Source organism: Marmota flaviventris, chromosome 15 (assembly GCF_047511675.1).
Source record: "Marmota flaviventris isolate mMarFla1 chromosome 15, mMarFla1.hap1, whole genome shotgun sequence".
Lineage (NCBI taxonomy): Eukaryota > Metazoa > Chordata > Mammalia > Rodentia > Sciuridae > Marmota > Marmota flaviventris.
This window is the reverse complement of record NC_092512.1, coordinates 7,924,643-7,951,115: the sequence shown is the minus strand read 5'-3', so window position 1 is coordinate 7,951,115 and position 26,473 is coordinate 7,924,643. Positions and strand designations below refer to the sequence as shown.

Sequence of the window (26,473 nt, the reverse complement as noted above, 5' to 3'; positions counted from 1 at the left end):
ACTGTCCATAAAGACACAAGGTCAAAATCCCTGTGCAACCATTTGACAACTGTGTGACTCTTGAGCATATTACTTAACTAGATTCTGGGCCTCAGTTTGCTTGTTCATAAAATGTGATATTAATGCCTACTGTGTAGGGGCTTTCAGGATAAAAAAATGCACATAAAACACCTGCTGTACTATCAGGCATGTGGCTGCTGTAAAAGGTCCGTCCATCTTCCTTATTCTGACACTAGACATTGAAACATTCTGCCTTGTGGTAGAACTTTTGCATGGAAAGATAAAACCATCTCCTGGGTAACAGAAATTGTAATATAAATAAAATCACAATGCCATAAGCAGAGCAGATGACACAGCACTCTGAGAACTTGGACTTTCAGGTTGTGAATCTGAATTGCTTACCAGTGTGTGCCTTCCAAACATTCTGCTTATTTGAGATCATCTGTCACTCAGTTGCTCTCCTTAGAATGAAAACCTCAAGTGAACTGCTCATGCAGCCACAGCCTTGACTGACTTCATCCAAACACCACCTCTGTGTGATTTAGCATCTAAGCCCCCTCGTGCACTGTGTGAGCTCATGTGCCCACAACTTTTGTATGTGTAACTCATTTTGGCTTCACATGAGCACATCAGGAAGGCCTTTGTGATCCATTCCATTATATCAGGAAGGCAACAAGAGGTGGATGACAGTCAACATAGAGCTCTCTGCAGGTTTTTAAAGCTATAGGTTCACACAATAGGATAATATTATATTACCCCAGTTACATCATGACTTAAAGCTGGTGAAGCTAAAGAGTTAATCTGCTGGTCTCCTGACCTCCCAGAGTCCTTGGTATGTAGCTCTCTTGCAGCACTCAACGTATTTGCTATTCCTCAAGATGCACATGTGGCTCTGCTGAGACCTGTGAGTCTGTCCAACACAAGTTCCCCCTGCAGGCTCCCAGCCTGGCAGAGAGCCCGACATAGAAGTGCCTGGGACCTGAAAAGGATGTGCTGAACCAAAGAGTAAATACTTCATATGCTTTTCACGAGAAAAAAAAAAAAAAAAAGAAAGAAAGAAAAAAAGCACATATTTGTCTTTCTGTTGTCCCTAAAATCCTGAATACCGGACTGCAGTACGACATCCTCCACATGGAATCCTCAGGAAAGTTCATCAAAATACCATAGTCATGTAAATTTTAAATTGCAACAGGCAATAGAGTCCTTTGGTTTCACAGCATGAATTTTTGAGGATTCAACTGAATTTAGACACCTGTCAAACATAAATTTAACTGTGGTTGTCCATATGATAGCCCTGGCTGTTTTCCCAAACTTGCCTACACCTATGAGGTATCTGGCTACAAGAGAGAAGATGGATCTGTCCTTCAGAAGGACCGCAGCTCTCCGTCCACTGGCCAAGTCTCAGGTAGGAAGGGAGGGTCAGCACTAAGTCACACAGCAGTTCCTAAAAGTGCAGGTTTCAAAGCTGCTGATTTCAGCCTGAGGTCTTCTTCTTTTGCAGACTTATGCATTCACACACCACATTTTTTAGTTGCTCTCCAAGAATGTCTTGGTGCCCTTGAAACCTCACAAGAGGAAACAGCCAATGTGCAAGCTCCTTCCAGTGTCAGGGCCTTGTGATGTCTCTGAGTGCAACTAAGGAAACAGGGAGGGCAGTGACAAGAGAGAAGGGGGCATGTGCAGGGTGACCCTCTTGCAGAGTCAGATTTAGAGGGCACAGCAGCAGGACAAGCAGGAGGGGAACACAGAGCTGAGGTCCAGTTACTAAGAACTCCATGTGAAAGGCACACCTGGCACAAGGTTCTGTGTCAAAGGACAGACCTTTGTGGTCAGTCACATCATGAGGGAGGGTAACACGTCCATGGAAACAGGTGACTTCAACTCTGAGCAGCAGAGGCTGCCACAACCAAGTATGTGAGACAAAGGCAGGATGGAGGGAGAGAGAAGTGCAGTCAGGACAAGTGTGCAGAGAAGAGGAAGCAGCCAACGAAGCCAGGAGGCCTCTGCTGGGAACCAGTGTCTGAGAGCCATGTGCCGAGTCCTCGTCACTTGCTTCCCTACTAGTTTCAATATACTCAGAAGGGTGCTGCCCCCATTCCCCACATGACAGGTAAGTTACAAAGGCTAGGGCACTTGTCCAAGACCACACAGGGAGAAAGTGGCAGGGCTGGATCCTGAGGCCACCTGGCTGAAGTGCCGTGTGGCATCCAATGTCAGGAAAGGCTATCTACTGTAAGAAGGAGGCAGCCTCCCACCTGCACGCCGGGGTTTCTCCCCTGCTCATACTCCTCAGGGGCCCTGCATCTCCAGGTCCTCCCTGCCCTGCACAAGGGTAGTGCCATGTGGAGGCTGCCCTGGTGACCTTGCGTCCACTTGGGACTCTCACACCTGTGTCAAGCTGCTGCTCAGTTGCTCTCCTGGCTCCTGACTTGCAGCTGAGGAGCTACGTGTCAGGGCAGGCAGGAGAGGGCAAGGTGAACACTGCGGCACCCACACCGCTCAGGCACAATGGTAGGCACTGTCAGAATCACGGGGAGAGGGCAAGTTTCTGCTCCAGTTAGGCTGTGGAGAACCATAAAGGACCATCACTCCCACACTAAAAGCATGCAAGACTTTTTCTAAAATCCATCAGATTGCTGAGAACACAAAGGCACTTAAGTGAGCTAAATCCAGAAAAGGAATAAAATGCCGAGAAGAAATGAAACCCATGGCTTCTTTCATGACTGGCACAGTGGCCTATCCACCTCATCCCTGTGACGCATAGACCGTCACCAGACACAGGCTGGGGGAGAAAGCCTCCCTCCTTTACAAAGTCCACAGACTCACCCAGTGCACTGCAGCCTCTCCAGCTGGGCTGGCAGAAGACAGGAGAGAATTCCCAAGGCATGGGAGCCAGAGCAGGGCTGGAGAAGCAGGAGCTCTGGCGACATGAAAGCTGGAGGCTGGCCTGTAAGTCTCTTAAAGCCCCGTAGAGAGAAAGCCAGCAGCCAGCCAGGCGACAGAGCGCTTGCTGGAGTCTCACTGGTGATCAGATGCTCAGCCTTGCTGGAAGGAAGGTCCTGATCAAGTATTCAGAACAGCTGCAGATGGCGGGCAGAGGGGGGACGACCAGCTCGAGACCTACAGAGCCCAGATCCAACTCAACTACACATTAGACTTACGTACTCCTGTGCTGAGGCACCCCAAAACTACCTCAAGGTTCAACAACTCACTGAGAGAACTCACAGGATCCAACACACAATTTGTTAAAGCTAAAGAAGTCAAAGCTAGATCAGTTAAGGGATGAGATCCCTGGTGCACAGCCCGGGGAACCAGGTGCAAACTGAGAGTCCTCTCCTAGAACAGTCCCATGGGACACACTGATTTTCCCCAGCAGTAGGCGATGACAACACATATGAAGGTGCAACTAGAGGAGCTAACCAGAGGTTCACTGTCCAGGATTTTATTGGGGGCTGATCACGTGGGCACTCTCTGCCTTACATGCACCAAAATTCCAGACTTCTTAAAAGAGAAGTAGGTCTTCAGCATGAACCACCCTCCTGTACCACGTGGACAGCGGAAGCTCATCTTATCCATCAGAGTACTGGGAACTCTTATGAAGTACAAGTTCCCAGACACCAGCCAAGGGCCAAGCTTGTAAGCAGGCCTCCCAAAGGAAAGCAGGCAGGTGGCCTGCACCATGACTCTTCTGCACAATCCCCACAGTAAGAACATTCACTCTTCCATGCAAAATGTTTACCTCAGCCTCTACTATTTTTTCACACAAAATATTTGGCATTCAATTAAGCATTCCAAGACAAGGAAGGAATTGAGAAAATGTAACCTCAAATCAAGAAAAAGAGTTTCTATGAACTGATGCACAGATGGCCCAGATGTTGAAATTATTAGATCCACACATTAAAATAACTGTGATAAAGGCTCTGGGGGAAAAGGGAAAACATGCATGAACAGATGAATAAATTTAGCAAAACAATAAAAACTATTTTTTTTAAAAAAAGTAAAATACTAGGAATTTCAAACACTGAAAATGAATAATTCAGCTGATAGTTTTCATAGCAGGGCAAACATATCAAAAGAAAAGGTAAATAACCTTGCAGAAAGGTCAACAGAAATCACTGCAGCACAAAGACAAGAATGAACGATTGTCTGAATGATGTGTGATAAGATCAGTTAAATATATGGGATATTATTGTGCCAAGAAGGAAAGAGAGAACAAATGAAAACAGAGAAGGATTTAAAGAGAAAATGACAGAGAATGGTTCACCTGATAAAAGATATCAAACCACAGATCCAAGAGCTCAGCAAACCCCAAGTAAAGGAAACCACACTTGGACTCACTGACATTAATATAATGAAAACCAAAAATAAATAAATAAAAACAGGAAAATCTTAAAACATCCAGAGGGAAAAGACCCTTTACACACAGGGGTATAATAATAAAGGTTAAAAGGTTAGAAATACTGAAGGACAACAAGTAATGGAAAACATCTTCAGAGTGATGTTTCCCTAGAAATCTGCAATCATCAAAATTCTCTTTTAAAAGTAAAGCCATTTTCAAATAGGAAAACGTAAAGACAGTTTTAAACAAAAACTGAGGGAAGTGAACTGTGCACACCAGCATTTAAGAAATACTAGAGGAAGTTCTCCAAGCCAAAGGAACATGTATCAGGGAAGCCCAGGCCTAAAAGGGAAAAATGCAGAACACCAGAAAGGATAAACGTGCAGGTAAATTTACATCTGCACTTATTAATTTTTTAAATTAAGTTCTAAAACTTTATTTATTTTTTATTCTAAGGCTTTTAAAATTATATTTTCATGTGTATGTTTGACAGATCTCTAAAATATTTGTTGATTAAGGCAAAAAACAACACTGTATTGAGGAGTTTATAACATAAGTAATATATTTGACAAGAGAAAAAACATAGGAGGAGAGTAAGTAATATGAACTAGAGTGACGTTGTTCATGAAGTAGCATACTACGGGGAAACTAGACTATGCTAAAAGAAAGATAATGTAATCTTCACAGCAACCACAAAAGCACACACATACACACACGCAGTTTGAATGTCAAAAATATCCCCCCAAAAAGATATTCAATACAACATTTGACCAGGGTTCCTCAAAACTTCCAAGGTCCTCAAAAGTGAAACTTTGAGAAACTTTCAATTGCAAACAGGACCTGAAATGACATGACAACTAATGCAATATGGTAGCCTACTGAGATCCAAAAGCAGAAAAAAAGATTAGGTAAGAACCAAAGAAACCTGAACAAAATATGGACTTTAGTTAGTAACGACATATTAATATTGGTTCATCAGTTGTTGAATCTACCATATTTATATTAAATGGCAACAACAGGGGAAACTGGGTGTGGGATATAGAAAAACACTCCTATAGCCTTCAAAACTTTTCTGTAACCCATAAACATCTAAAATAAAAAGTCAATAGAGGAGATAAAATGGGATATGAAAAAATATGATTCACCCAAAAGAAGCCAGAAAAGAGGAGGGGGAAAAGACCTGACAGGACAGAGAAAATAAATAGCAAGATGGTACTGTTAAATCCAAACATAAAATATGTTTATATCCCATTAAAGACAAATGGATTAAGAGCTCTAAGTAAAAAGTAGTGATTATCAGACTAGTTACCCAGACACATATACAAGATTACACATGTGGGCACACACACAAGTAAGATGCCCTTCTAGGCTGTTTATGAGAACACATTTTAAATGTAAATAACTAAACAGGGCCTTTGTTCATCGAGTTCCAAATGCAGGGCAAGGGCTATCAGACTGTGCCCCATGGAGCCCCACGTCTGGACCACATGGGAAGTGCCTGGGTAGAGGAAGCTGGCTGGGCCCTTCTGGGTTCAGAGGTTCAGAAGCCCTCATGCACACATTTGCCAAAAGCCCGTAGTGATCCCAACGCTGACTAGAGCTGGAGGAGAGCAAGTGTGGTGGGAAAGGGGCCAGAGGCCTTTAAGAAGAAAGCCCCCGGCACTATACAGAGAGGGCAAGTTGAGGCGTCCCCAGGACCTCCTCCAGGAGAGTGGCCTCAGCAGGGTGGAGGCCAAGCCTGCCTACCCTGAATGCAGACACTCCTTCTGGGCAGCTTCCTCAGGGCAACTCCTCCTAAAATAGTCCTGGAAACACCCATATCATCATTCGCATTTTCCAAAGGAGCCAGCTATTCAAAGGCAAAGGGACCCCAAAGGTCAACTAGTAAGTTTGTAGGTAGCAGCATCCAGATTTTGACCCCAGTCTGCCTAACTCCAAAGCCAATGACCCCAACAACTCTACAAAGTAAAACGGCATCAGTGTGTAAAGCAAATAAACAGGAGAACTTAACACCTGGAAAAAATATTTAGCGTATTTTAAGCACAATTTAATCTCACCAAAAAGAATATGAACATGATCAGGCTGGTTTATACTTCTTGCTTCACTTCTTTTGGGAAACTGGAGTAATTTTCAAGAGACAGGGGAGGGAAAGAGGAGCCAACTTTCTCTGCTTGCCCACCAGGTACCATGTACTATATCATCTCCTCATAAAAATGATATTCCCTTTAATACCTCCAACTCCAGGAGATAGAGATCACCATCCGCACTTTTCAGATAATAAAACATATAGAAAGAAGTTAAATAAACACAGCCTGCAAGCAGCACAGCCAGGAACTGAACCTTATCTGGTTCTAAATCCTATGCTTTTCTAAGATCTCATTGCTCTGAGATTTTCAAATGCGAAACAGAATCTCACCAAAATTCTCACAGGCATTTTACCACTACCTCCATAGGATGAGATGAATGAGAACATATTTATACTCTGTTTTGATTTTGGGTAGTTTCTAGGATATCACTTTTACTTAAATGTTGCTGCTCTTAACTTAAAGTTATTGAATAGGTAAACATTCAATTCACATAGTTCAAAAATTATACACAGCTAGAAGGTCTTACGCAGACCTGTCTTCCATGTAGCCAGTTTCAACCTTCACCTGTTTTTTTCCTCTGCCCCACCCTCACCCCCCTCCCGGGTGCTGGGATGAACACTGACACAAATGTTTGTTTATTTATAAATTCTTGTAAAGCCTTTAAAGCAACATGAGTAATACAACACAGTTTTGCCCTTTCTAACCTTCCTTTTATGTACTTCATTATATATGATAAATGTCTTTGTATAAAGTAAGCACAGTGCTTTGGTACTCTTTTTTAGTGTCTGCAAGCATACTAGTGTATGGACGCCCCGTTTCTATTTAGCCCTTACCCTAGCCTAGGCGTTTCTGTTGTTTCCATTGACTGGCCCTGCATAGTTATCATACCTATATATGCATAACTACACAGTTATGCATATGTAGATATATTTCTCAAATCTGCTACTTGTATCTGTAGAAGATAAATTCTTACAAGTGTCAATGCTAAGTCAGGCTATATGAATTTGCAATTTTGAGAGATTCTGCCAAACTGACCTCCACAGGGGCATGGCCATTTTCAGTTGTAGGCCATTTACAGAGCGATCAGCTATGTATGGAAAGAGCCCATTCCTCAAAGGTCTCATCAATAGAGGGTGCTCTCAAAGTTCTGAATGTTTGCCAATCCAAGTAAAAAATAAAATCTTAGTAAAAAGAAAAGTAAAACCGCACTATCAGTGAAGCTGGGTGTTTCATCATGTAGCCAAGAGCTATTTCCTTCTTGGTGACCTATGCTTTTCCCAACCTCTGCTTATACAAGACAACCATTCAAATCAGCAAGACACACAAAGCCAACACCACAGGAAAATAAGAATAATTCCAGCTGTTCAATATTTTCTTCTTGGCTTTTGAAAAGTATTATCTTAAAATACCATTCTCAGACTGATATCTAACAAGTATGCTAAAAGAAATCTAGCCATTTCCTGGAATGAATGAGCTAATCAATTAAGCTCCCAAGCAACCCCATGAGGGAGGCAGAGTGACCCAAACCAGCTAAAATGGCACCACCGTGAAGAAGCATTCTGTGTGGGCTGTGATACAAGCCAACCTAACATGTGTCTGTTTCTCTCCTTCCTGCCTCCCACCCCCCTCTCTTTGTACCTGCTCCCCAACCTCAATGTCTCTCATGACCAGAAAGAAAATAGCACACCTATTTTTTCCAGAATCAATAATTACAATCCAGCCGCACAAGTGAATAGAAGATAAAATGAACCCTCAAATTTAGTTTGAAATGACATATACATGGTAGCAAAAAGAAGCATATCCTCTTTAATTGAAAAGACACAGCTTTACTTAAAGCAGGCACTTTTCACTTTTGTGCAAGGCGACTGTCACTGCATCAACCAGCTCTGTCACTGAGAACATTCCTCTCAACAGTCATGGGCCATGAGAGCCTAACAGAGAGAAGGTGAGAACTCCACAAGCAATGCCCCTCTATCGCCCACACCACCTTAGAGAACAGCTTGCAGACTCATTTATCAACAAGAAAGCAAGGAGTCGAACAGCTACACAGAAGGAAAAAGCCATTTCTCTTTAAAGATCCCTGGCTCAGCAGCAGTCCATCTTGCCCAATATCTTCTCTGGCCCTTCTCTAAGACTGAAAGTGTTAGCTCCACCCTAGGGAACGCATTTTAATTGCAGCTGCAAGAAGTTCCTGTTAACACCTTTACTGTTTATAAATTCCAGTGATTTAAGGGGCTTCATTCTGTGTTTCAAAGCCCTTTAGATTTTAGGATCACACAGAAATGCTTTCAGTCTGAACATGTCCAGTGCAGAGTTATTTCTAACAGAAAAACCAGAAACAACCAAAGTATCGAAATGAGGAGCATGGTTAACTGTGAGACTTACCCTTAAGCAGCCATTAAAAGCAGTTTCTAAATGTTTTTAGAAATGCCTGTGAGATGACGGTAAAATGGCAACATTACAATTAATAGTCCAGCCTTGTCTTTGGGAGATTACTCTACCTGACTCTGAGGTAAAGGATTCTTAGCAAACCTGCTGGACACTCAGCCAGCCACTTTCTCCAGCAGAGCTTTATCAGGATATCAAGCTGATGCTGTGATCTCCAGCAGAAAGAATCTGCATGCACTATATAACCTCAGACACATCCAAAACCTGCATTTAAGAAGTCTATAAGGAAAGAAATCAAGAAACATTTTCAAAATCATCTTTAGTGAACATATAGAATGGAATCCTAATTAGAATAAGTTATACTCCATGTACATATGTCAAAATACACTCTACTGTCATGTATGCCTAAAAGAATAAAATAAACAGAAAACATGTCACAAACTATACATTACAAATTATATTTCTATATCTAGAAAAGTTAATTGGTTTCATCTTATAAACCAAGTAGAGTACATCAGTATCTAAGGATTCTGAGGCCAAAGAAACTTGATTTGTTAGTAATGTTTAATACTGTCATGGAATATGTATGCATGTTGTTATGATTTGAATCTGGAAAGCATCTCAAAGTCTCATGTGTTGAAGGCTTGGTCCCCAGTGTAGCAATATTCAGAGGTGAGGCTTTTGGGAAGTCCCTGGATCATGAGGGTTCCAGCCTCATCACTGAATTAACCCTCTGATGGCTTCATACTTTGAAAGGACTACTGGGAGGAGATGGAAACTGTGGGAGGTGGGACCTAATTGAAGGGAGTGGGTCCTTGGGCATGCCATTGGGGACTGTATTTTGTCCCCAGATCCTCTTCCCTCCCTCCCTCTCTGCTTCACCATGACATGAGCAGCTCTGCTCTATCACACCCATCTTGCCATGTTCTATCTCACCCCCAGCCCAGAGCAATGGGGTCAAGAGACAACGACCAAAACTTCCTAAACTGAGCCAAAGTACATCTATCCTCATTTAAGGTGATTTCTTCAGGTATTTCATTACAGTCATGAAGAGCTAACACAATACCAAGTATTTCCTGACCTCGATGAAAATGTTCTATGATAAAGTAGATGTGAAAGGAAAAAATGTGGAGGAACACCATTGGCAGAATAGTACCCCTCCAAAGACGTCTATGTCTTAATCCCTGAAACCTATGAACAGGGAACCTTGCATGGCAAAGAGGAATTAACACTGTGGGTGGAATACGGTTGTTAATCTTCTATCTTAAGATGGGGACACTACCCTGGGAATGTGAGTGGGCCCAGTGTCATTACAGGGTCTTCGCCGTAGCAGAGACAAATTGGAGAAGACATGCTGAGACACGCTGTGTTGCTGGCTTGAAAGACAGAGGAAGGGGCCACACGCTGAGGAAGGCAAGTGGCCTGTAGAAGCAAGGGAGCAAGTGAATGGCTCTACTCCTGGAGCAGCCAGAGGAAAACACAGCCTGCCAATACCTTGACTCCATCTTAGTGAGACGCTGGCAAGACTTCTAAATTACAGGACTGTGCGATAGTAAGTGTGTACTGTCCTAAGCCACTGAACTGGTGGTAATTTATTATAGCAGCCAAAGAAAGCTAATATAGGGGTGGGAAGGAGAGAAGACAGGGAAAGAACAATAGCCACTGTGTGGAATGAGGTGCTCCACATGGAGCAATTTCATTTTGTCATGTTAAACCTGATTAACTGGGAAACACCACCTAAACCAACCAGCACAGGGAAGTTCCCTGACTTATAGGGTGAAGGGACCAAGGACGGCTTCAGTATTCCTCACTCAGGCCTGAGTCTTCCCAGAATTGGCTCAGCCATAGCAGCTCCAGGCCCAGTATCCTGGACACCAACTGTGTGACAGCAGAAAAAAGTCATAACCACACATCAGTGAACTTAACTAAAATCATCTCCAAATCCTCCTCCTTTGCACGTGAACCAAAGGATCCACAATCTTAGAAAGAAAACAGTCAGGTTTTCATGGCAGAAACACTGCTTCAGCTGGGTCTGGTCAGGAAAGAGAAATGTCCACACTGAAAACCACGGCCTGGAAGCCAAGCCTGCCAATGCTCAGCAGCTGTGGCGGTAACTGACTCTGCTGGGTCCACATTCCCCATCTGTGTAGCAACGGCTGTCTGGGTTCTCTACTTTCTAGCTAATAACTTCACTAATCCAGAAAAGCTGGGGTCTCCCAAAGAAACACACCTTGGGGCTGTGAAATGTGAAATAAAACTCTTAATTTTCTTGTATACAAATTATGCATAACACTGAAGACCTTCCCCAATTTAGACACTGCAACACTCCCCCAGATGACACGTGAGTCCTTCCTAAGAACCCGTGTTCATTATAGATGTCAAAAGCAGCTACATAAGCAACAGGCTGCAATGGCCTTCCTGTTTCTAGTCCTCTCCCAATTTCCGGGCACAAATAACTGAGAAGATGCAAGAAGAAGAGCACAGGACCACAGTGAGAGATGAAGGCCAAAGCCAGCTCCTTCACTGCTGGGTTTTGAAAGCATATCATCCCTTCACCCTGAGCCACTTAACTTCTTCAACTCTAAAAGGAGAAAGCATGAGAATTCATGTTTCGCAGGTAGCTCTGAGCGAGGCATGGGCTTGCTGCTGGGAAAGGTCCTTGTCACTTCACAAGTGGTGAGCATGGGTGAGTCAATGTGACAATGGCCACTTCATATGAGGAGACGTGTATGACAGAAAAGAATAAGGGTCACTAGTTGATTTCTGTTGTTCGGGTTCTTCTTTTCTCCAACAGGGTGACAGTACCTACATGGAGAAGATCTGAGTGGCTAGACATTTAGCTCCTGGCATAGTAGCAGCACATAAGAGATGCTCAATAAATGCAAACTGTGAGCGTGGTGAACCCCGGTCCCTTCCAGACCTTAGATTCTCTGGGATTTCACAGTAGACACCATTTCAAAAATCATGTTAGAGCAACTCATTTGCAGATCCTGATGAGGCCATGTCCCCCTGTGTAGACCACCAGAAGGAGCAGCAGCAGAAGTGACTTTAAGGGTGATGTTGCCCTAAGTGATGAGCAGACATTTTTAGAGAAGGAATTACTGGACCACAGTTCTGATGCTCAGTAATTGCACCGTGAGCAGTGACCACGTGGATACTGTGGCCTATATTAAGGAAATGTCATTTGGAGGTAATAAAAGAATACAGAAGGCAATCATCTCCGGAGTCCTGCCATATGCTGGTCAATGGAGGGCTATGCCTCTTGCTCTCAAACGTCCTGACAGCTGGGTCTCGTCACACCTGTTTCACCAGGTGATACACTTACAATAGTAATTCAGGTCTGAAGACACAAATATGTATCCCTAAAGCTGCACTCTCTCCTCTAAATCACTGGTTTTTGTTTTTATGGTAAAAATGAGTCTTGTCTTCTGTTTGCATCCTTTTACACACTTTTCCTTGTCTTGGAAGAGAGAAATGCCACAACTTCCAGGAAGAGAGCATGGAGGAAACCGAGGCATTCCTTGGACTCCGGGTGTGACAGCTAAGGGGCCTGAAAAGCAAAGGTGATGCCCAAAAGCAGTCATTTCCAGCCAGCACCTTCACCTCACCTCCCCACGTCCCCTTACCTTGAAGGAGGCATGCTGCTCCATGTGCCGCAGCAGCTGTGGCTTCTGGGCTGCCGTGTAGTCACACACTGTGCACTTGAACTGCTTCCCTGGAAAGAAGCGGAGGACAAGGTGAGGACCAGGCCGGCAGCCCCTACATGTGAATGAGGGCCAGGCATGGAACCGGGTACACGCAGGTGTCCCTTGCCAGGTGGGAGCCAGCATCTCAGGTGGGGACAGGAAGGAAGTGTACAGATGCAACGCAGGATGCTCAGTCTTTGACAGGTGGGACTGGAAAGGAGCCCGCCGCTGCAGAAGGAACAGCCAGGTCCACCAGGAACTCCCCAACCCCACATCGACACTCAGCAGGCTCCTAAAGAAAGAGCGGGGTGTGCCCAGCCACCTGGAGAGAGGGCAAAGAGGAGGAGGGGTACACATAGGTGAGAGCCAGAAGTCAAGAAAATGGAGCAGCTGGATCTTCCTCTGGAACCCTGAGGTTGAGGTCTGCAGGAAGTCAAAAGCTGAGCCTGGGTTTGGGGGCTAGAATGTCAAGGGCCTGAGCATCTCACTCAGGAACTCAGATGGGATCCTGAGAATCAGAGGAAGCTGCAGAATGGCATTCTTCAAGCAGCAAGCTTTGTGTCACAGAACTGCTAAAGCTGCTAGGAGTGTAAACAGCGTTGTTGGGGGAATGCTAGAAAGAAGACTACAGAGAGTATATAAAGCACCGCTCTCTTGGGAAGATTAACGTTTCAGCAATATTTAAATATTCAATAATGGGATGAACAGGCCAACATGTAAAACAAATTAATGGATAAACAAGGCATCCTAAATTACTTGTTCCTGATTAGTGTAAATAAAATCTCCATTTGCAACAATACAAATGCATGCAGCCAAACAGAAATATGTCCTACTTCCCATAGCAATAAACCGTTCACCATCAGCTTCCCAAGGCGCAAGCATCCTGGGAACACAACTATCTCCCTGCAGCATGGCTCCCAGCAACACTGGCTCTTCTGAGTGCTCTCCTCTTTGCCCTCTCAGGCCAACTGTGTGGCTGTCTACAGCTGCAACCTCTGTGCTCTCCAGCTGCGCACCCCTGAATCCAACCAAAACTGTCTGCTGCCAGCAGCAGGCTGCAAACCCCATTCTCACCAAGGTAACCAGTGAGCTCCAGGGGGCCCAGCCCGTGGTGGATTTTTCAGGCCTGACTGTAGAGGACAGCTCTACTGAGTGTGACTGCTGTCAGTCCATGCTCTGGAAATCTCTGGACCCATGACACTCCACCTCTCTGGGGCTCTGACTATTCATTCTGAGTATTTTTGAGGTGGTTCCTGTCCACTTTCTTTTACACCATGATGTTCCACAGTGTTCCAGCCACACAACTATTCTTTTCATTCAGCAAGCATCCTTGCATATGACTGTCCCCCACAGGTTTTTATAATCCTTTGATGCCAAAGTCTACACTACTCTGATCTCTTCCCCAAACCCGAGACTTAAGTATCCAACTCTACTGGCTTGCTCCAAACGTCCTGAGGTAGACTTGTTATCTTCCTCACCAAATAGGCTCCACCTCCAGTCCTCCCAGTTCAGCACCCACATGACCACCAAGTCAGACACCTGGTGGCATTTTTCAGCATCGTTATGGCCTTAACTTTCACTGTATGTATTTATTATTTTCAGCATCTGATTTCATGTCCTAACAACTCAACATGTCTTGTCTATTTCTGTTTCTATACCTTCACACTGGTTTGGATCCTCCTCATTCCTTTCCTAGACAATCGCAAGAGCCCCTAAGCTGGTGTCTTTGCCTTTGTGAGACCTTCCCATCGATCCACCATCCAGCCATCCACTGTCCATCATCCATCACACATACTTCCTTCCCACATAACCCAGCAACAGGCCCAAATGCAGAACAGCTCAAGTTCCAGAGCACAACACAGAAGGTCCTCCAGAATCAGAACTAACTCCCTCTTTCTGTGACCTCCTCTTGTGCCTGTCCCCTCTGTATATGAGCTTTGTTAACACAGCTACTTCACCTCTCATAACTATAGGCCTACCTCTGCGGTCTCGGACCCCTGAGATTTTGCTGACGTTTTCCATGGCTGGGATGCAGTCTTTCAGCATCAGGCCATTCTTTAACTCAAAACTCAATTTGAACAACATCTCTCTAGCAAAGACATTGTCTGGCCAAAAGCCAGCCCCTACACACCAGCCATATACCTCAGTCTAGGTTTCCTTATACAGCACTATAATCACCCAATTACAATTCAGGGGCTGCCATAAACTGCCCACAGGCAGGAACCATGTTTTGCTCATCTTGGTGACCCCAGGACTTGTGTACATGCAAGACTGGACATATCCATGCATTTTTTACTAAGCTAAACTGGGCAAGGAACAAAGAGGAAAGTTTGTACATCTTGCATGAATAAACACCCTTGATAAAAGCAGGGGGGAAAATTACAAAATCCAAATGGTATAAACATCAATACTATAATTGTAACTATCATTTCAGGTACAAATTAGACTTTACTGATTCTCCACGTCCAAAACGTGGGGAAATTTTGCACATGTAAAGCAAACAAGTTATCATCAGAGAGCAACTAAAACCTTCTATTAAATACAGTGTCCTTTTTTTCTCACACATAAGGCCACACACTTCTACACATCATCAGTATAACCTCATTCACGCACACTTCCCTGCTGATACATGAATCACCATGTAAATACACCATCCCTGTGCCAGGCAGCCTGAGGAAAGTGGTGTTTGGATCCTTCACCACCACAGTGAGTGGGGGAAAGCTGAAGAACCATTCTCAGAGGTGACAAATATTTTGTCACTCATAATCAAACACTCAGATCAAAGAGTAAAAGATCAAGTGCTAAAAAAGAAGACTGGAAATGTGTAAATGGAGTTGCCTCGCTCCAGATCAGGAGTCAGCCTGGCCAATATACGATTCTCCAAGCTCTGCAGCAGACAGGAAAGAAGAGTGCTCCTAAGAGGAGGAGACTCAACACTGCCAATGTTTTCAGCAACCTGCGACAGCCCTGATCAAACAGGCCTGGGAGAGCACTTGACATGATCTGCTGCTGCCTAGTTAAAATAATGGAATGCAGGTTCATGACTAGTCATAAAGGAGAGATGACGTGAGATTATCAGGTTGCACTCTTATCAAGAGACTCCTGAGAATACAGGAAAGTGGACAGGAAAAACTAGCATTTACTAGGGCTGCAGTGACCTCAAAGGGCAACAGATGAATGTCACATGCCTGTGGATGCAAGTCACATAGCATCGCAGCAAAAGAAAATAATTATAGAAAAGAAACAGAGACTGATTTTTAAAAATCACTCACTTTTCACACATTGTACCTGGCTAGTTCTGCCTACTGACTTCCTGGGCACTGTGAACACTGCCAGCCCATGACACACACAGTATAACTGTGCACCCAAGTCTGCGAATCAGAGAGCACCGCCCACCAATGGTGCTAATGGTTAAGGAACTAGGATCAAAAACCTGAACAATTTGCCAGGTCGCAAAGTGGTAGGTGGCAGAGACCAGATTTAAACCTTGGTCTATTTAACTGCAAAGACCCTGTTGACAGTCACACAGTCCTTTCAGCTAATGTTGGTGCCTTACAACTTCCCCAAGGCAAGAAACAATTTACACCAGTGTCACAGTTTGAATGTGAGGTATCCCCCACTCAAAGCTCCTGTTAATGCAGAAATGTTCTGAAGTAAAATGATTGCATACTGAGAGCTGTGACCTCATCAGTCCACAGTTGTTTGAATAGGTTAATTGGGCAGCAGCTGGAGGCAAGTGGGGCAGAGCTGGAGCAGGTGGGTCACTGGGGCTACCCTGGAAGGGCTCATCTTCCCTGGGCCCCTTTCCACAACCCCTCTGCTTCCTGGCTGCCTCGAGGGGAGCAGCTTTCCTCTGCCTCATCTTGGGCCTAGACCAGTGCAGCTGATTGCCTATGGAGTCCTTCAAAATCATGAGCCCAAACTAAATTTTCCCTCAAGTTGCTCCTGGTCATGGTAATAAAAAGCTGACCAAAAAACCAGCAACGGACACACTGGTGCCACTCACACAACAGTGGCTTGTTGCACAGAATGGCTGTCCATTCAAAGGGCCACCTGAGGGGTCAGTGGCAGGGGATGTAAGCGCTCTGTCTGGCTTTGTCCAGCTCACCCTGTATGACCCTGGGCTCATTCTTCTTTGCTACGCAGAGATCTCATCAGAAAAAAGCGGGGAGTTAACACTGCCTGGTAGGAGGATGGCCATAGGCACGGATCCTGGACACCTGAAAAGCAGCCCCTGGAGTAAGGCCAGGTGTGTATAGGGGACCGAGCAGCAGTCCCTCCCCATGGTGGCCACCAGGGCCACTTGGCAGTGCCCAGTGCCTTTAACTCCCTTTCACATTCTTGGAGACAATTGGAAGACTCAGTTCTAATTAAGCCAGCCTAAAGCTCAAAGATGGAAACAGCAGGAGGCAATGCCTGTAAAGCCAGGAGCATGTAAGCAGCCAGGCTACCAAAGAGCTGAGGGAGGCTCATCTCCAGAGCAGAGCCCTCAGCTAGCCCTGCTGGAGGGCCCTGGAGGTGGACTCACTCCCGCTCCGCTCCCAGGCCCCTCCCAGGTCCCCCATGGTCTGCTGCTCTGCTCCCCAGGTCTTCACTGGAATGCCACCTTCCTTCCCACCGCATCCCCTCAGAGCCATCCTGCCTAAAATGACAGCCCCATCCTCCCTGAGACATTTCTACCATTTTTGACCTATATATTTTTATATTGAAACTGAATCATTTCACATTTTTACTTCATATCTCAATTTCTCTACATTTGAGATATTTTCCTATTTCCCTTGTAATACAGCATTTTTATTGATCTTATCATGTTTATCATCTGTCTCACTCACAGGAATTTTAGCTCATGACAGGTTTGTTTTGCTTGCTGGTCGGTGCTGCCCACAGCTATGCAGAGGCTGCGCATGGCCCCCAGCTGGTCTGGCTGGTGCCCTCACAAGGTGTGGGCACTGTGGGGCAAGGACTATGCACTTCTCCGGGAAGTAGGTGCGAGGGGTGAGGCAGGCTGGTGGACGTTACGGGAGGGGCCCCCATCATGAGTTCCCATGTTCTCCCTCCCACCACCAACACCGTGTTGGTGGGTGTCACTGGCCCTGCCCACCATCCGCCACTCTAGCCACAGATATCAGGCCACAGTAGACAAATGAGCCAAGCTGACCAGGTGCAGGAACTGTCCGGAGGTGAAGCCCACAGTCAGGAGCCAGTGGTCCTTTCACTCTGTGGACCAAACAAGAGGACAAGCCCGTCTGCAGGAGGGGTAAGGAGAGACGGTAGAGAGAGACAGAAAGGATGTCAAGAGGAAACAGGAGCAGAAAATGGGCAAGGTGGCAGTACGGATGGCCACCTGGATGGCTGTGCTCATTCCTAGCAAGCATCACTGAGTGGTCACTGTGTGCCAGGACCACACCTGCCCCTGGCAGATGAGAGGGGACAGGAGCACAAAGCCCTCGTCCTCATGGAGTTTATCACCTAAATGTGAAGCAGCAAGTGTGCCAACAAGTAACTCAGAATCCCCACCCATGACCAAGGGCACAGACTGATGTGGAGGATGAGGGGACAGGGTGAGGTGTGCCCCCGGACAAGCTGGTCAGGGGCCCCGGAGAGGAAGGGATATTTAGCTGAAATGCACTGACAGGATGCAAGACAGGTTTGGGAAGCAGATGCCACAACATGAAGACCCAGAGTCCATAAGGCCACCAGGACCTTCACAGCATGTGCCTCCTGGCCACTCCAGCTCCTTAAGTAGCTTCTGCCAACCAGCCAAAAGAACTCCAGCAAGTACAGTGGCTGAAGCAGCCAGAGAAGAAAGATCACAGGGCACACAACTCAAGCAGACAGAAAAAGGCAAGACCAAGAGCTGCCTCGAGAGGAAATAAAATCAGAGTTAACCAATAGAAGAAGCTCCAGTGACAGAACAGAGTCACACAGCACGATGAACGCAGGCTACTGTGCTTGATGAAAAGGAGTTCACCCAGCCTTTATACCACCTGCAGGACTTCAGAGTTCCAAATAAATACACGTTCTAACACGGTAAGACTAGATACCCAGAAAACTTAAAAAATCAAGTATTTTTAGTTACATGAGGTCTTAAAAATCAAAGTTTAAATGGGACACTTCCAGATCTCTGAAATGTGTTTTTGAAAAGTAAATTGGTGGTGCAACACACAGTTAACAAGCGCCAAAGCAGAACATCCACCTGCTCCTGGGAGTGGGTCCCAAGGAAAGAATCCAAAAGAAGGAAAAGTAAATATACAAAAGAGTCCCCTGCCCTCTAAGTTATACTAATGAGGGTATGGGGAGAAAACAACATTTTGTCCAAAAGTAAGGAGATGGTTTAAGTTACTCATGGACCACCACCTTAAAGCAACATTGTATAGAGCCTAAACTTGTGATTTACGGACTTATACAGCTAAAGGCTAGCTACAGTATTAACCTTAGGCAACAAGATTGATATTTAGCCCTCATCATAGTTGTATAGTCATTGCCTCTGAATGTGAATAAAGGATTGTAAAGGCTTGCTCACATGTTAGGTTTGCCTGTAGGATGGGTGCTTATGTCTACTGTCTGTGCTCTAATGCAACAGCATTCCAGATCATGAGCACCCATCTTGGCAGGCCAGGGTGTGCACCCGCACTGAACGCAGGCAATAAGACAGGTCTTTCAAGGCAATGGCTCCAGTGGTTCCTGAACTTGAAGGTTCATGTGCTCGCTTGCTTGCAAGGGTTGGGCCTGTTTCCCAGGGCTTTGTCCGGCTTCTTGGACTAACCATGAATGATGTCTGGGGTGGTCAGTCTTATTTGGTGAGGCAGGATCTAACTTTTGTAAGTGGTCACAAGTGACCCTAAGCCAAGTCTTGCCAGTCAGGAGGATAACACAAGCTGAGACACCCCTGTCTCGAGAAGCACTCCTGTGGAAAGCAGCCAGGCTCACTGAGGAAACAGTGCCCTGGCAAGAAAAAATTGGTATGAGAACAAAGCTTTCTCAGTCTCTAACCACAGAATTAATCATCTCAGATGCTTGTGAAATCCATGTCATTTGACCCAGAGGCCCAGAGGATGTTAAAGTCCAATTCACAACAACTTAGACAAATCTCACAAACATAATGGTAAAAGGAAGAAGCCAAGCCCCAAAGAACATACATCATATGGGTCAGTTTATGCAAAGTTCACAGAAAGGCAAGGCCCAGGGACGGTGCTAGCACTCAGAGCAGAATCCTCCAGAAAGGCAGGTGCTACTTTGCACAGGTTGGCAGTGTTCTGCTTCTTGTCCTAGGCTGTGGTCATCATTGGTCATACTATGTTGAGATGTACACGTATAAATCAGCACTTCTGTGTAGCATACGATATTTCCATTTTAAAAAGGTAAAAGTAAAGACAACACAACAGGCCACCTTCCCCCAGAAGGTGTTCAGAGACTGGCACCAAAATTCATCCAAGAAAGGAAAGATTTGTTGTGGAGTTCAAAGATAAAGTCTGAGGACTGCATGACAGTTTGTAGATTACTCAGGCTGCTGTCGAAGGTGGAAAGAAAAAGAATACGCTCAGCATGACATAGCCTGTGGTTTTCAGTCAGGCGTCCCTCTGAGTGTCCAGGTGGCTCAGGTGTCCACTGCAGGTGCTGCAGTTCCTGCTGAAATATGGCCTTCACCAGCAGCTCCAATCTCCCTCAAAAATGTGTGGCCCCTCAAATGTGGGGCTGCTTCTCCTCTACTTCTGTTCTCTCTCAAAAAGACATGACCCATCTGCGCAAAGCCTCTGCTTTCAAGTTTTATTTTGGAAGCAGCCCCCTCCCTCATCTACCGTGAACTCCTCAGCCTTGTCCTGTACACAGCAAGCTGAGGAGCCTACCCAGCCTCGGACCTCCTAGGCACTGCCTGGGCTGGCAAGCGGAAGCTGGCCAAATTTGAGTGTCTCCAGACAGCAAAAAGAGCACAGGATCCTGAGTCCCATCATCCTGCGCTCTGCCTCTTGCTTAGGTCTTACTCGGGGACAGTTATTCAGACTGCCCTCTGAGGACAGAGCTGAGAGGGATTCGGAGGTAGGAAGAGAGAAAGAAGGAATGGAAATACATATTATCCTGCACTGGGTTAGATAAAGAGAGGCACAACAGACCCAGGGGAACCAAGGTCATCCTGCCATGAGTTGTCGTGGACTGGCCACAACAGGGGCACTGTGGCAGGGGCCCGCAGAGCATCTGTTTCGCTTATGTCCAGGCTCCATCTGGATCATCTCCAAGTAGAAGCAAAACCCAAAAGAACCTGCATTAGCCTGGAACTCCAGAGTTGTACCCACATGGGACAGACATGCTGAGTCCCCATTTTCTGCTCCTGAAAATAAAGGCAATCACTCCTTGCTTCCAGGACTGAGGTGGCCCCCACGTTGTGGCAACAGCAGGTCCAACAGGCAACCTGTTGTTTCCTTTGTTTTTTACACAACCTCACCTGATCCATGAGCTTCCATGAAGCCGATCCCAGCTGTTCAGTTACTTTATAAATAGAGTCCTAAGCAGAAATAAGGAGGAATGGAATGGGAGAAAAATCTTCACCGGTCACCTTTGGCTTGCGGCATTAGAATTCCATCAGAACAAAGAGATGGTGATGGAAAATCCCTTCTGATTGAGGCCACTTGTTTGAAATGACTATTAAATCAATCATCACTGCAAAAGCAAACTTTATGTAAACCTCAAACTTGAAGGGGCACTAAACTACTTAGAGGAAGAATTACCATAAATTCAAACTGTTATTAGTAATAACAACTAGAGGCATAAAAGTGAGAGTGCCTCCTATAACTGTTTATCCAGGCTTACTGAAAAAGGTAGTATTTTGCATAAGTAAATTTCCAGCAGTTTTCAGAAAACTTACTACACTTTTTTTTTTTTAATGAAACTGACATTTACCCTTTTTCAACAGTGGTATTCTTTGAGTATTATCTATTGTCTAGTGTCTTCCTGAAGACAGACATCTGAATGAGGAGAACTTTGATCTTTCTTTGATGATATGGATTCATTGCTGCTGACATCCCCTCTTGACGTGTACAGTTTAGAGCTGCTGGGCATGTGAGGACCGTGGCCTCCGGAACCAAGGCCAGGCAGCTGGGCTCCAGCTCCCCCTTAGTGCTAGCCCATCCCAGGTGGTAGGCAGATAATGCCCCACAGCAGCACACCGACATCCAGGCCCTAATTCCTGGAACCCAGACATGCTACTTCACACGGAAATCAAGTTGAAGATCTTGAACTGGGAGAGGATCCCAGATTGGCCAGGTAGGCCCACTGAAATCACAAAGGGAAGCAGGAGGGTCCAGGTCAAGGAGATGAAGCAGGGGCAGGAGGGGTTGGGGGGCTCTAAGCCAAAGTATACAGACAGCTCTAGATGCTACAAAGGATGAAGAAAGAGATGGCCCTGGGGGTCTCCAGAAGGAAGATCACCCCCGACCCCAAATCAGACACCTGGTCTTTGGACTGCTGATCAACGTTTGTGTTCTAAGCCACTGCATTTGGGGGGATCTGTTCAGCAGTCACAGGAACACACTGGCAACAGGGCTGAGGAAGCACCTGTTCCAGGCTGTCCTGGCAGGAGGCCTTCCAACAGGGCCCGCCTCCTGAATCTACTCGTCTACCCAGCATGCAGAGGTTCACCACCTAGTGTGAAGGAAGCACCCAGAGGAGACCCAAGGAGCAACTTGCTATGGGTGCTTTGAAAACACAACTAGAGTGTCCCAGCATCTGTGTAACTTGTGCAATGGCGAGTCAGAACAGCAATAGCTATGGCAATAAAAATACAATTTCAGAAGTCTCTGTACTTCAGGAGCCAAACCTCAAGCAACTGCAGACTCTGCCTGATAATTCTCTGTGATTAGTACATCAGTTTTGATACAAGGAGGAATGGATCTGCATGAGACTTGGCACAGAGCCAGGTAGGAGAACAGGGAGGAGGAGGCGCCAGGGCTGGCTTAAAGTGACAGACACTGAGTTCACATCTGCACCCAAGACCCCTCCACCCAAGCAAGTCTGAGGTAACCACGTCTTGCTCGATGGTTCACTGTAAATCAGCCTGAGCTATCTGCCCATCAAGCTTGCACAGTGCGTTTTATAGTATGGGTGCAATTATTTCCAATTGGTCAGAAAAAACTGTCAAAGAGAGTGCAAGTGGACCCACACAGAAGGAACCTATAAAATGGGACCCTGAAATCAGCCCCACTGCCCCCACCATCACAAAGACACAAGCCCATGGAGACGAGCCACAGAAACCCACAGTGTTTCATCCAGCAGCCCCAATCACAGCCCAGCCTTAGCCCTCTGCTGAGGTGAGCGGGAGGAAGGATGGGGACAAGGGTGCTGCAGAGAGACCGTCTCACCAAAGCAGGCTGGTTGCTCAGGAACCATTTGCTTCCTGCTTCTTGAGACAGATTTTTAGAAGTGGCCATGGGATAAGTGGGGCTACTTTACCCCAGAGTAATTTGGCTTTTTAAGGGACAGGAAAGGGAGGGGGTAAAATCTCCACACTTATTCTTCCTAGACTACTTCAACATGTAGCCATGGTATATTTTATTATGAATTGAAGATGTGAAGGCAAACAATATGCTTCCTCCACTCAGACCTGATTTCCTTTCTCAACTCTTCGCTTGTCTAATTATTACATATCATAAGAGTGCTTAAAACCTGGGTGACTCTTCTTTGTGAATTTTACCAGGAAACTTCTTAACTACAGTGTATGAGGAAAGGTTGGACTGGAGGAAGTGGAGACCCAAAGGATTCAGCCCTCAACTTCAAAAGCTTTTCACTGCATGATTAGAGAATTCTCGTTTGATCATGTGATACCAAGCGCTGCACAATTCAGCTCCCTCGGTGACCGTGGGTGGGCAAAATCACGTGTGAACCCCCAGACTACGTCATGTGTAAGCCTTTTTAAAGTCAAAAGGGGAAAATGTGTTACAACATAATTTTTGCATTAAATCCTTGCACACTGTTAGCATACATGCAAAGTATTTGATCAGGCACTTTACAGATCCATTTCTCTCTATAAATATTGCCTGGCAAACCTTTTAAGTGAAACCTTCACCCAGAATGGCCTTCCTAAGGTACAGTAATAAGCTCCTTTGGGAAACAGAAATGCAATAAACAGGGATACATCACTTTAAATAAGCCACTAAATATGAAAAATTAAGATTTGCAAGTAGGTAGAGGAGAGGTAATTACTCAATTCCTTTTTACTTCATTAAAAGATGTCCAAGAAGATTCATTTAATAGTGGGTTCCTCAACCATATTTTAAAATATCTAATTCACAAGAATTTGATTTAACATAATTATCTGAGAGATGAAATGGGATGAAATAATTGACGCTTTTTGAGTACTATTATACCCCAACCACTTTATGCAGGGTATTTCACATTTTTTCCATTTATTCACTCTATAAAAAATTCACAGACATGTACTATAAGCCAGGTGCTGTTCTAGGTACTAAGAGATTAAAAAAAGAAAATGTAATTAAGTCAAAAATCCCTGCTCGTCGAGTTTACAATCTAGTACATGACTCAGAAAACTGAAGAGTACATTGAGAAAGGCCTAGGAGAAACGATAAGCAACATGGATGAGCATGAAGTGTTGGCAGAAGAGTTCCCATAGTTGAAACAACAGAAAAGCCAGGTAGAAAAACCAACAAGGGAATGTGGAGGGCTGAGGGGTGCCGAGACTCTACACCCATGGAGAACCTACGGAAGAACTTTCCTGGAACAGGACTCTTCAGTGAAGACCTAAAGGGCAGGGACAGGGTGTCCACTGAGACAAGGGAGAAGAACTCTCCAGCTAGGAGGAAGGTCCCCAGCCAATGCCCTGTGCGTACCTGGTAAGTTTAAGGGACCGAGAGGTGTAAGATGTAGGTGAGCTGGGAGCTGGGCAGAGCAGAGGAGATGAGAGCAGAGGGCATGTGGACAGGCTGCAGGGCCACCTAGGGCTTGGGGAGGATCTGGGCTTTGACTTGAAATAAGCGCAGATATAAGAAAGGTGACGAACTCTGGCGTGGGACCTTGACCTCTGCGTCAGCACAGTCACTGGCCCTATGTTAAGAGCAGCCCCTGGAAGTGGAAGTGAGAGAGCCGCCAGGAGGTGGCCTGCTAGAATGGAGGCAAGTGTGTCTCCCTCTGCAGGTGAGGACGATGGTGCTTCCCGTCCCACAAGGTCATGCTGGCTCTCAACTATCTACTTCATCACTTCTGACATACACATTTTTCACACTTTAGTATCCGGGAACTGGAAGGTGCCTTAAAGTCGGAAAGGTTTGCAGCTGGTTCCCCCAGTCAGAGCCAGTGGCACCGTGTGAGCAGGTGTAAACTTGATCTGATTGCTCATATCGTCACCTCAGTTAAGTTACACATACTGGTGTCAGTATCTGCAAGGAATTTGATTCATTTTGAAATGCCTTCAAAAAATTTTTACTTTAAGGGCTGGCAATGAGCTCAATGGCAGAGCACTTGCCACGTTGAAGGTGCTGGGTTCAATCTTCAGCAACACACATACACACACACACACACACACACCTGTTCTAAACATGAATGGTTATCATGTCCACCAAAGTTAAAGACAAAGCCCCAGGGCATGAATGAGTGAAGCAGGTATTCACACCTGAGGGAGGACCCACATGTTTTCCTGCAAAGCAATAACACCTGAAAGGAAGCTCATGAGAGCAGATAGAGCTGAGTTATAGTGAGTCACGAGCCCATGTGGCAAAGGACAGCCTGCTGCACCCACCCCAAAAAGGTTCAATTGAAAGGAGCAGAAACTCCCAAAGCCTTTGGAAAAGAGGACAGAATGAGGAAGCAGTGAGAAGGAAAAGCATTTCATGCTCTCCTGCAGGATCCGAGAGCACCAGCAACAGACTCACGGAGTGGGCACTGCAGCCTGGAAGAGCATGCTGGAGACAAGGGCAGGCATCTCTGTGCCCAGGGTGCCCAGGACCACACAGGGGACTACAGACACTTGGTAAATGGCCAGAATCACTCATAACAGTGGGAACATTATTCAGGAAAATTACCAAATTACTTCCCTATTTTTCTTTTTTATGTATACGAGAAATATATGATAAAATAAGTGTATGTTTAATTTTTTTTTGAAGAACGAAGCAAGAGTTAATATCCACTTGGACTAAAAAGGATATTGTGAGGTGCTGAGAAGCAGGAGATTCCAGGGTTGTGCTGAGAGAACTAAAAAGGATTCACCTAGAAGTAAGCAGGGATCAGCCAAATCTACCCTGCTTCCTGCTTTGTGCAGTTATAAGTTAAAAATGGCTTTTACATGTTTTTAAAAAGGTTTATAAAGACAAAAGCAAAGGCAAAAGAAGATATTTCAGAAACTGTATATGCCTAAAATATTTACTATCTCTTTAACAAGACTGGCAGCCCCTGGGCCACAGGAGCCTGGGTCTGGAAAGGAAGATCCGCAGCCAGTTGACCAGGCCAGTTTGAGGAGCCCCTTAGATGTCTGCCTACAAATATCCAGAGGCAATTACAGCAGCAGGTCTGGGGCCTGGGGCCTGGGCTGGAAATACAAGTTTGGAAGCCCTCCACATAAATGGAGTCTAAAGCTGAGACTGTGGAGAGGGAGAGCATGGAGCATGTAAGCACACCAAGGAAATCACCAGGGACAGAGCCCTGTAGCCGTCCAAGAAGCAGACAGGAGGACAGAACAGGAGCCTGGCAGGGGCAGCCAAAAAAAGCAGGAGAAAGTCCAGGGAGCATGGGGTGCAATCTGCTCATTGGAGCTTCAGACCCCTCTGGCACAGGGTGTGTAACTATAGGGTGTGAAACTATCCTCACTTGATGACGAATGAGGCTCAGAGAAGCAATCTAAACTAAGTCAACTTGCAATAAGTAGCAGACAAGACCCAAAGCCAGGCCTCCCCAGCTCCACTTACCACTTGTGGCTTCTCTACAGAAGGACCTACGAAATCATACTGATACAATAAATACAATAAAAACCAAAT

General features: G+C 45.5%; 1 protein-coding gene across 6 annotated transcripts in view; it reads right to left on the bottom strand.

The window, feature by feature from the left end:
* Positions 1 to 26,473, bottom strand: part of Zfat (zinc finger and AT-hook domain containing) — a 179,930-nt gene that overhangs the window by 60,891 nt on the left and 92,566 nt on the right. For 5 of the 6 annotated variants that reach the window (XM_027950491.2, XM_027950500.2, XM_071602100.1 and 2 more), the window contains one exon: positions 12,441 to 12,529. The exons of the other annotated variant lie outside the window; for it this stretch is intronic. In XM_027950491.2, the coding sequence (XP_027806292.1) occupies positions 12,441 to 12,529 (89 nt within the window). The remainder of the gene's footprint in view (positions 1 to 12,440; positions 12,530 to 26,473) is intronic. 6 annotated transcript variants of the gene reach the window in all.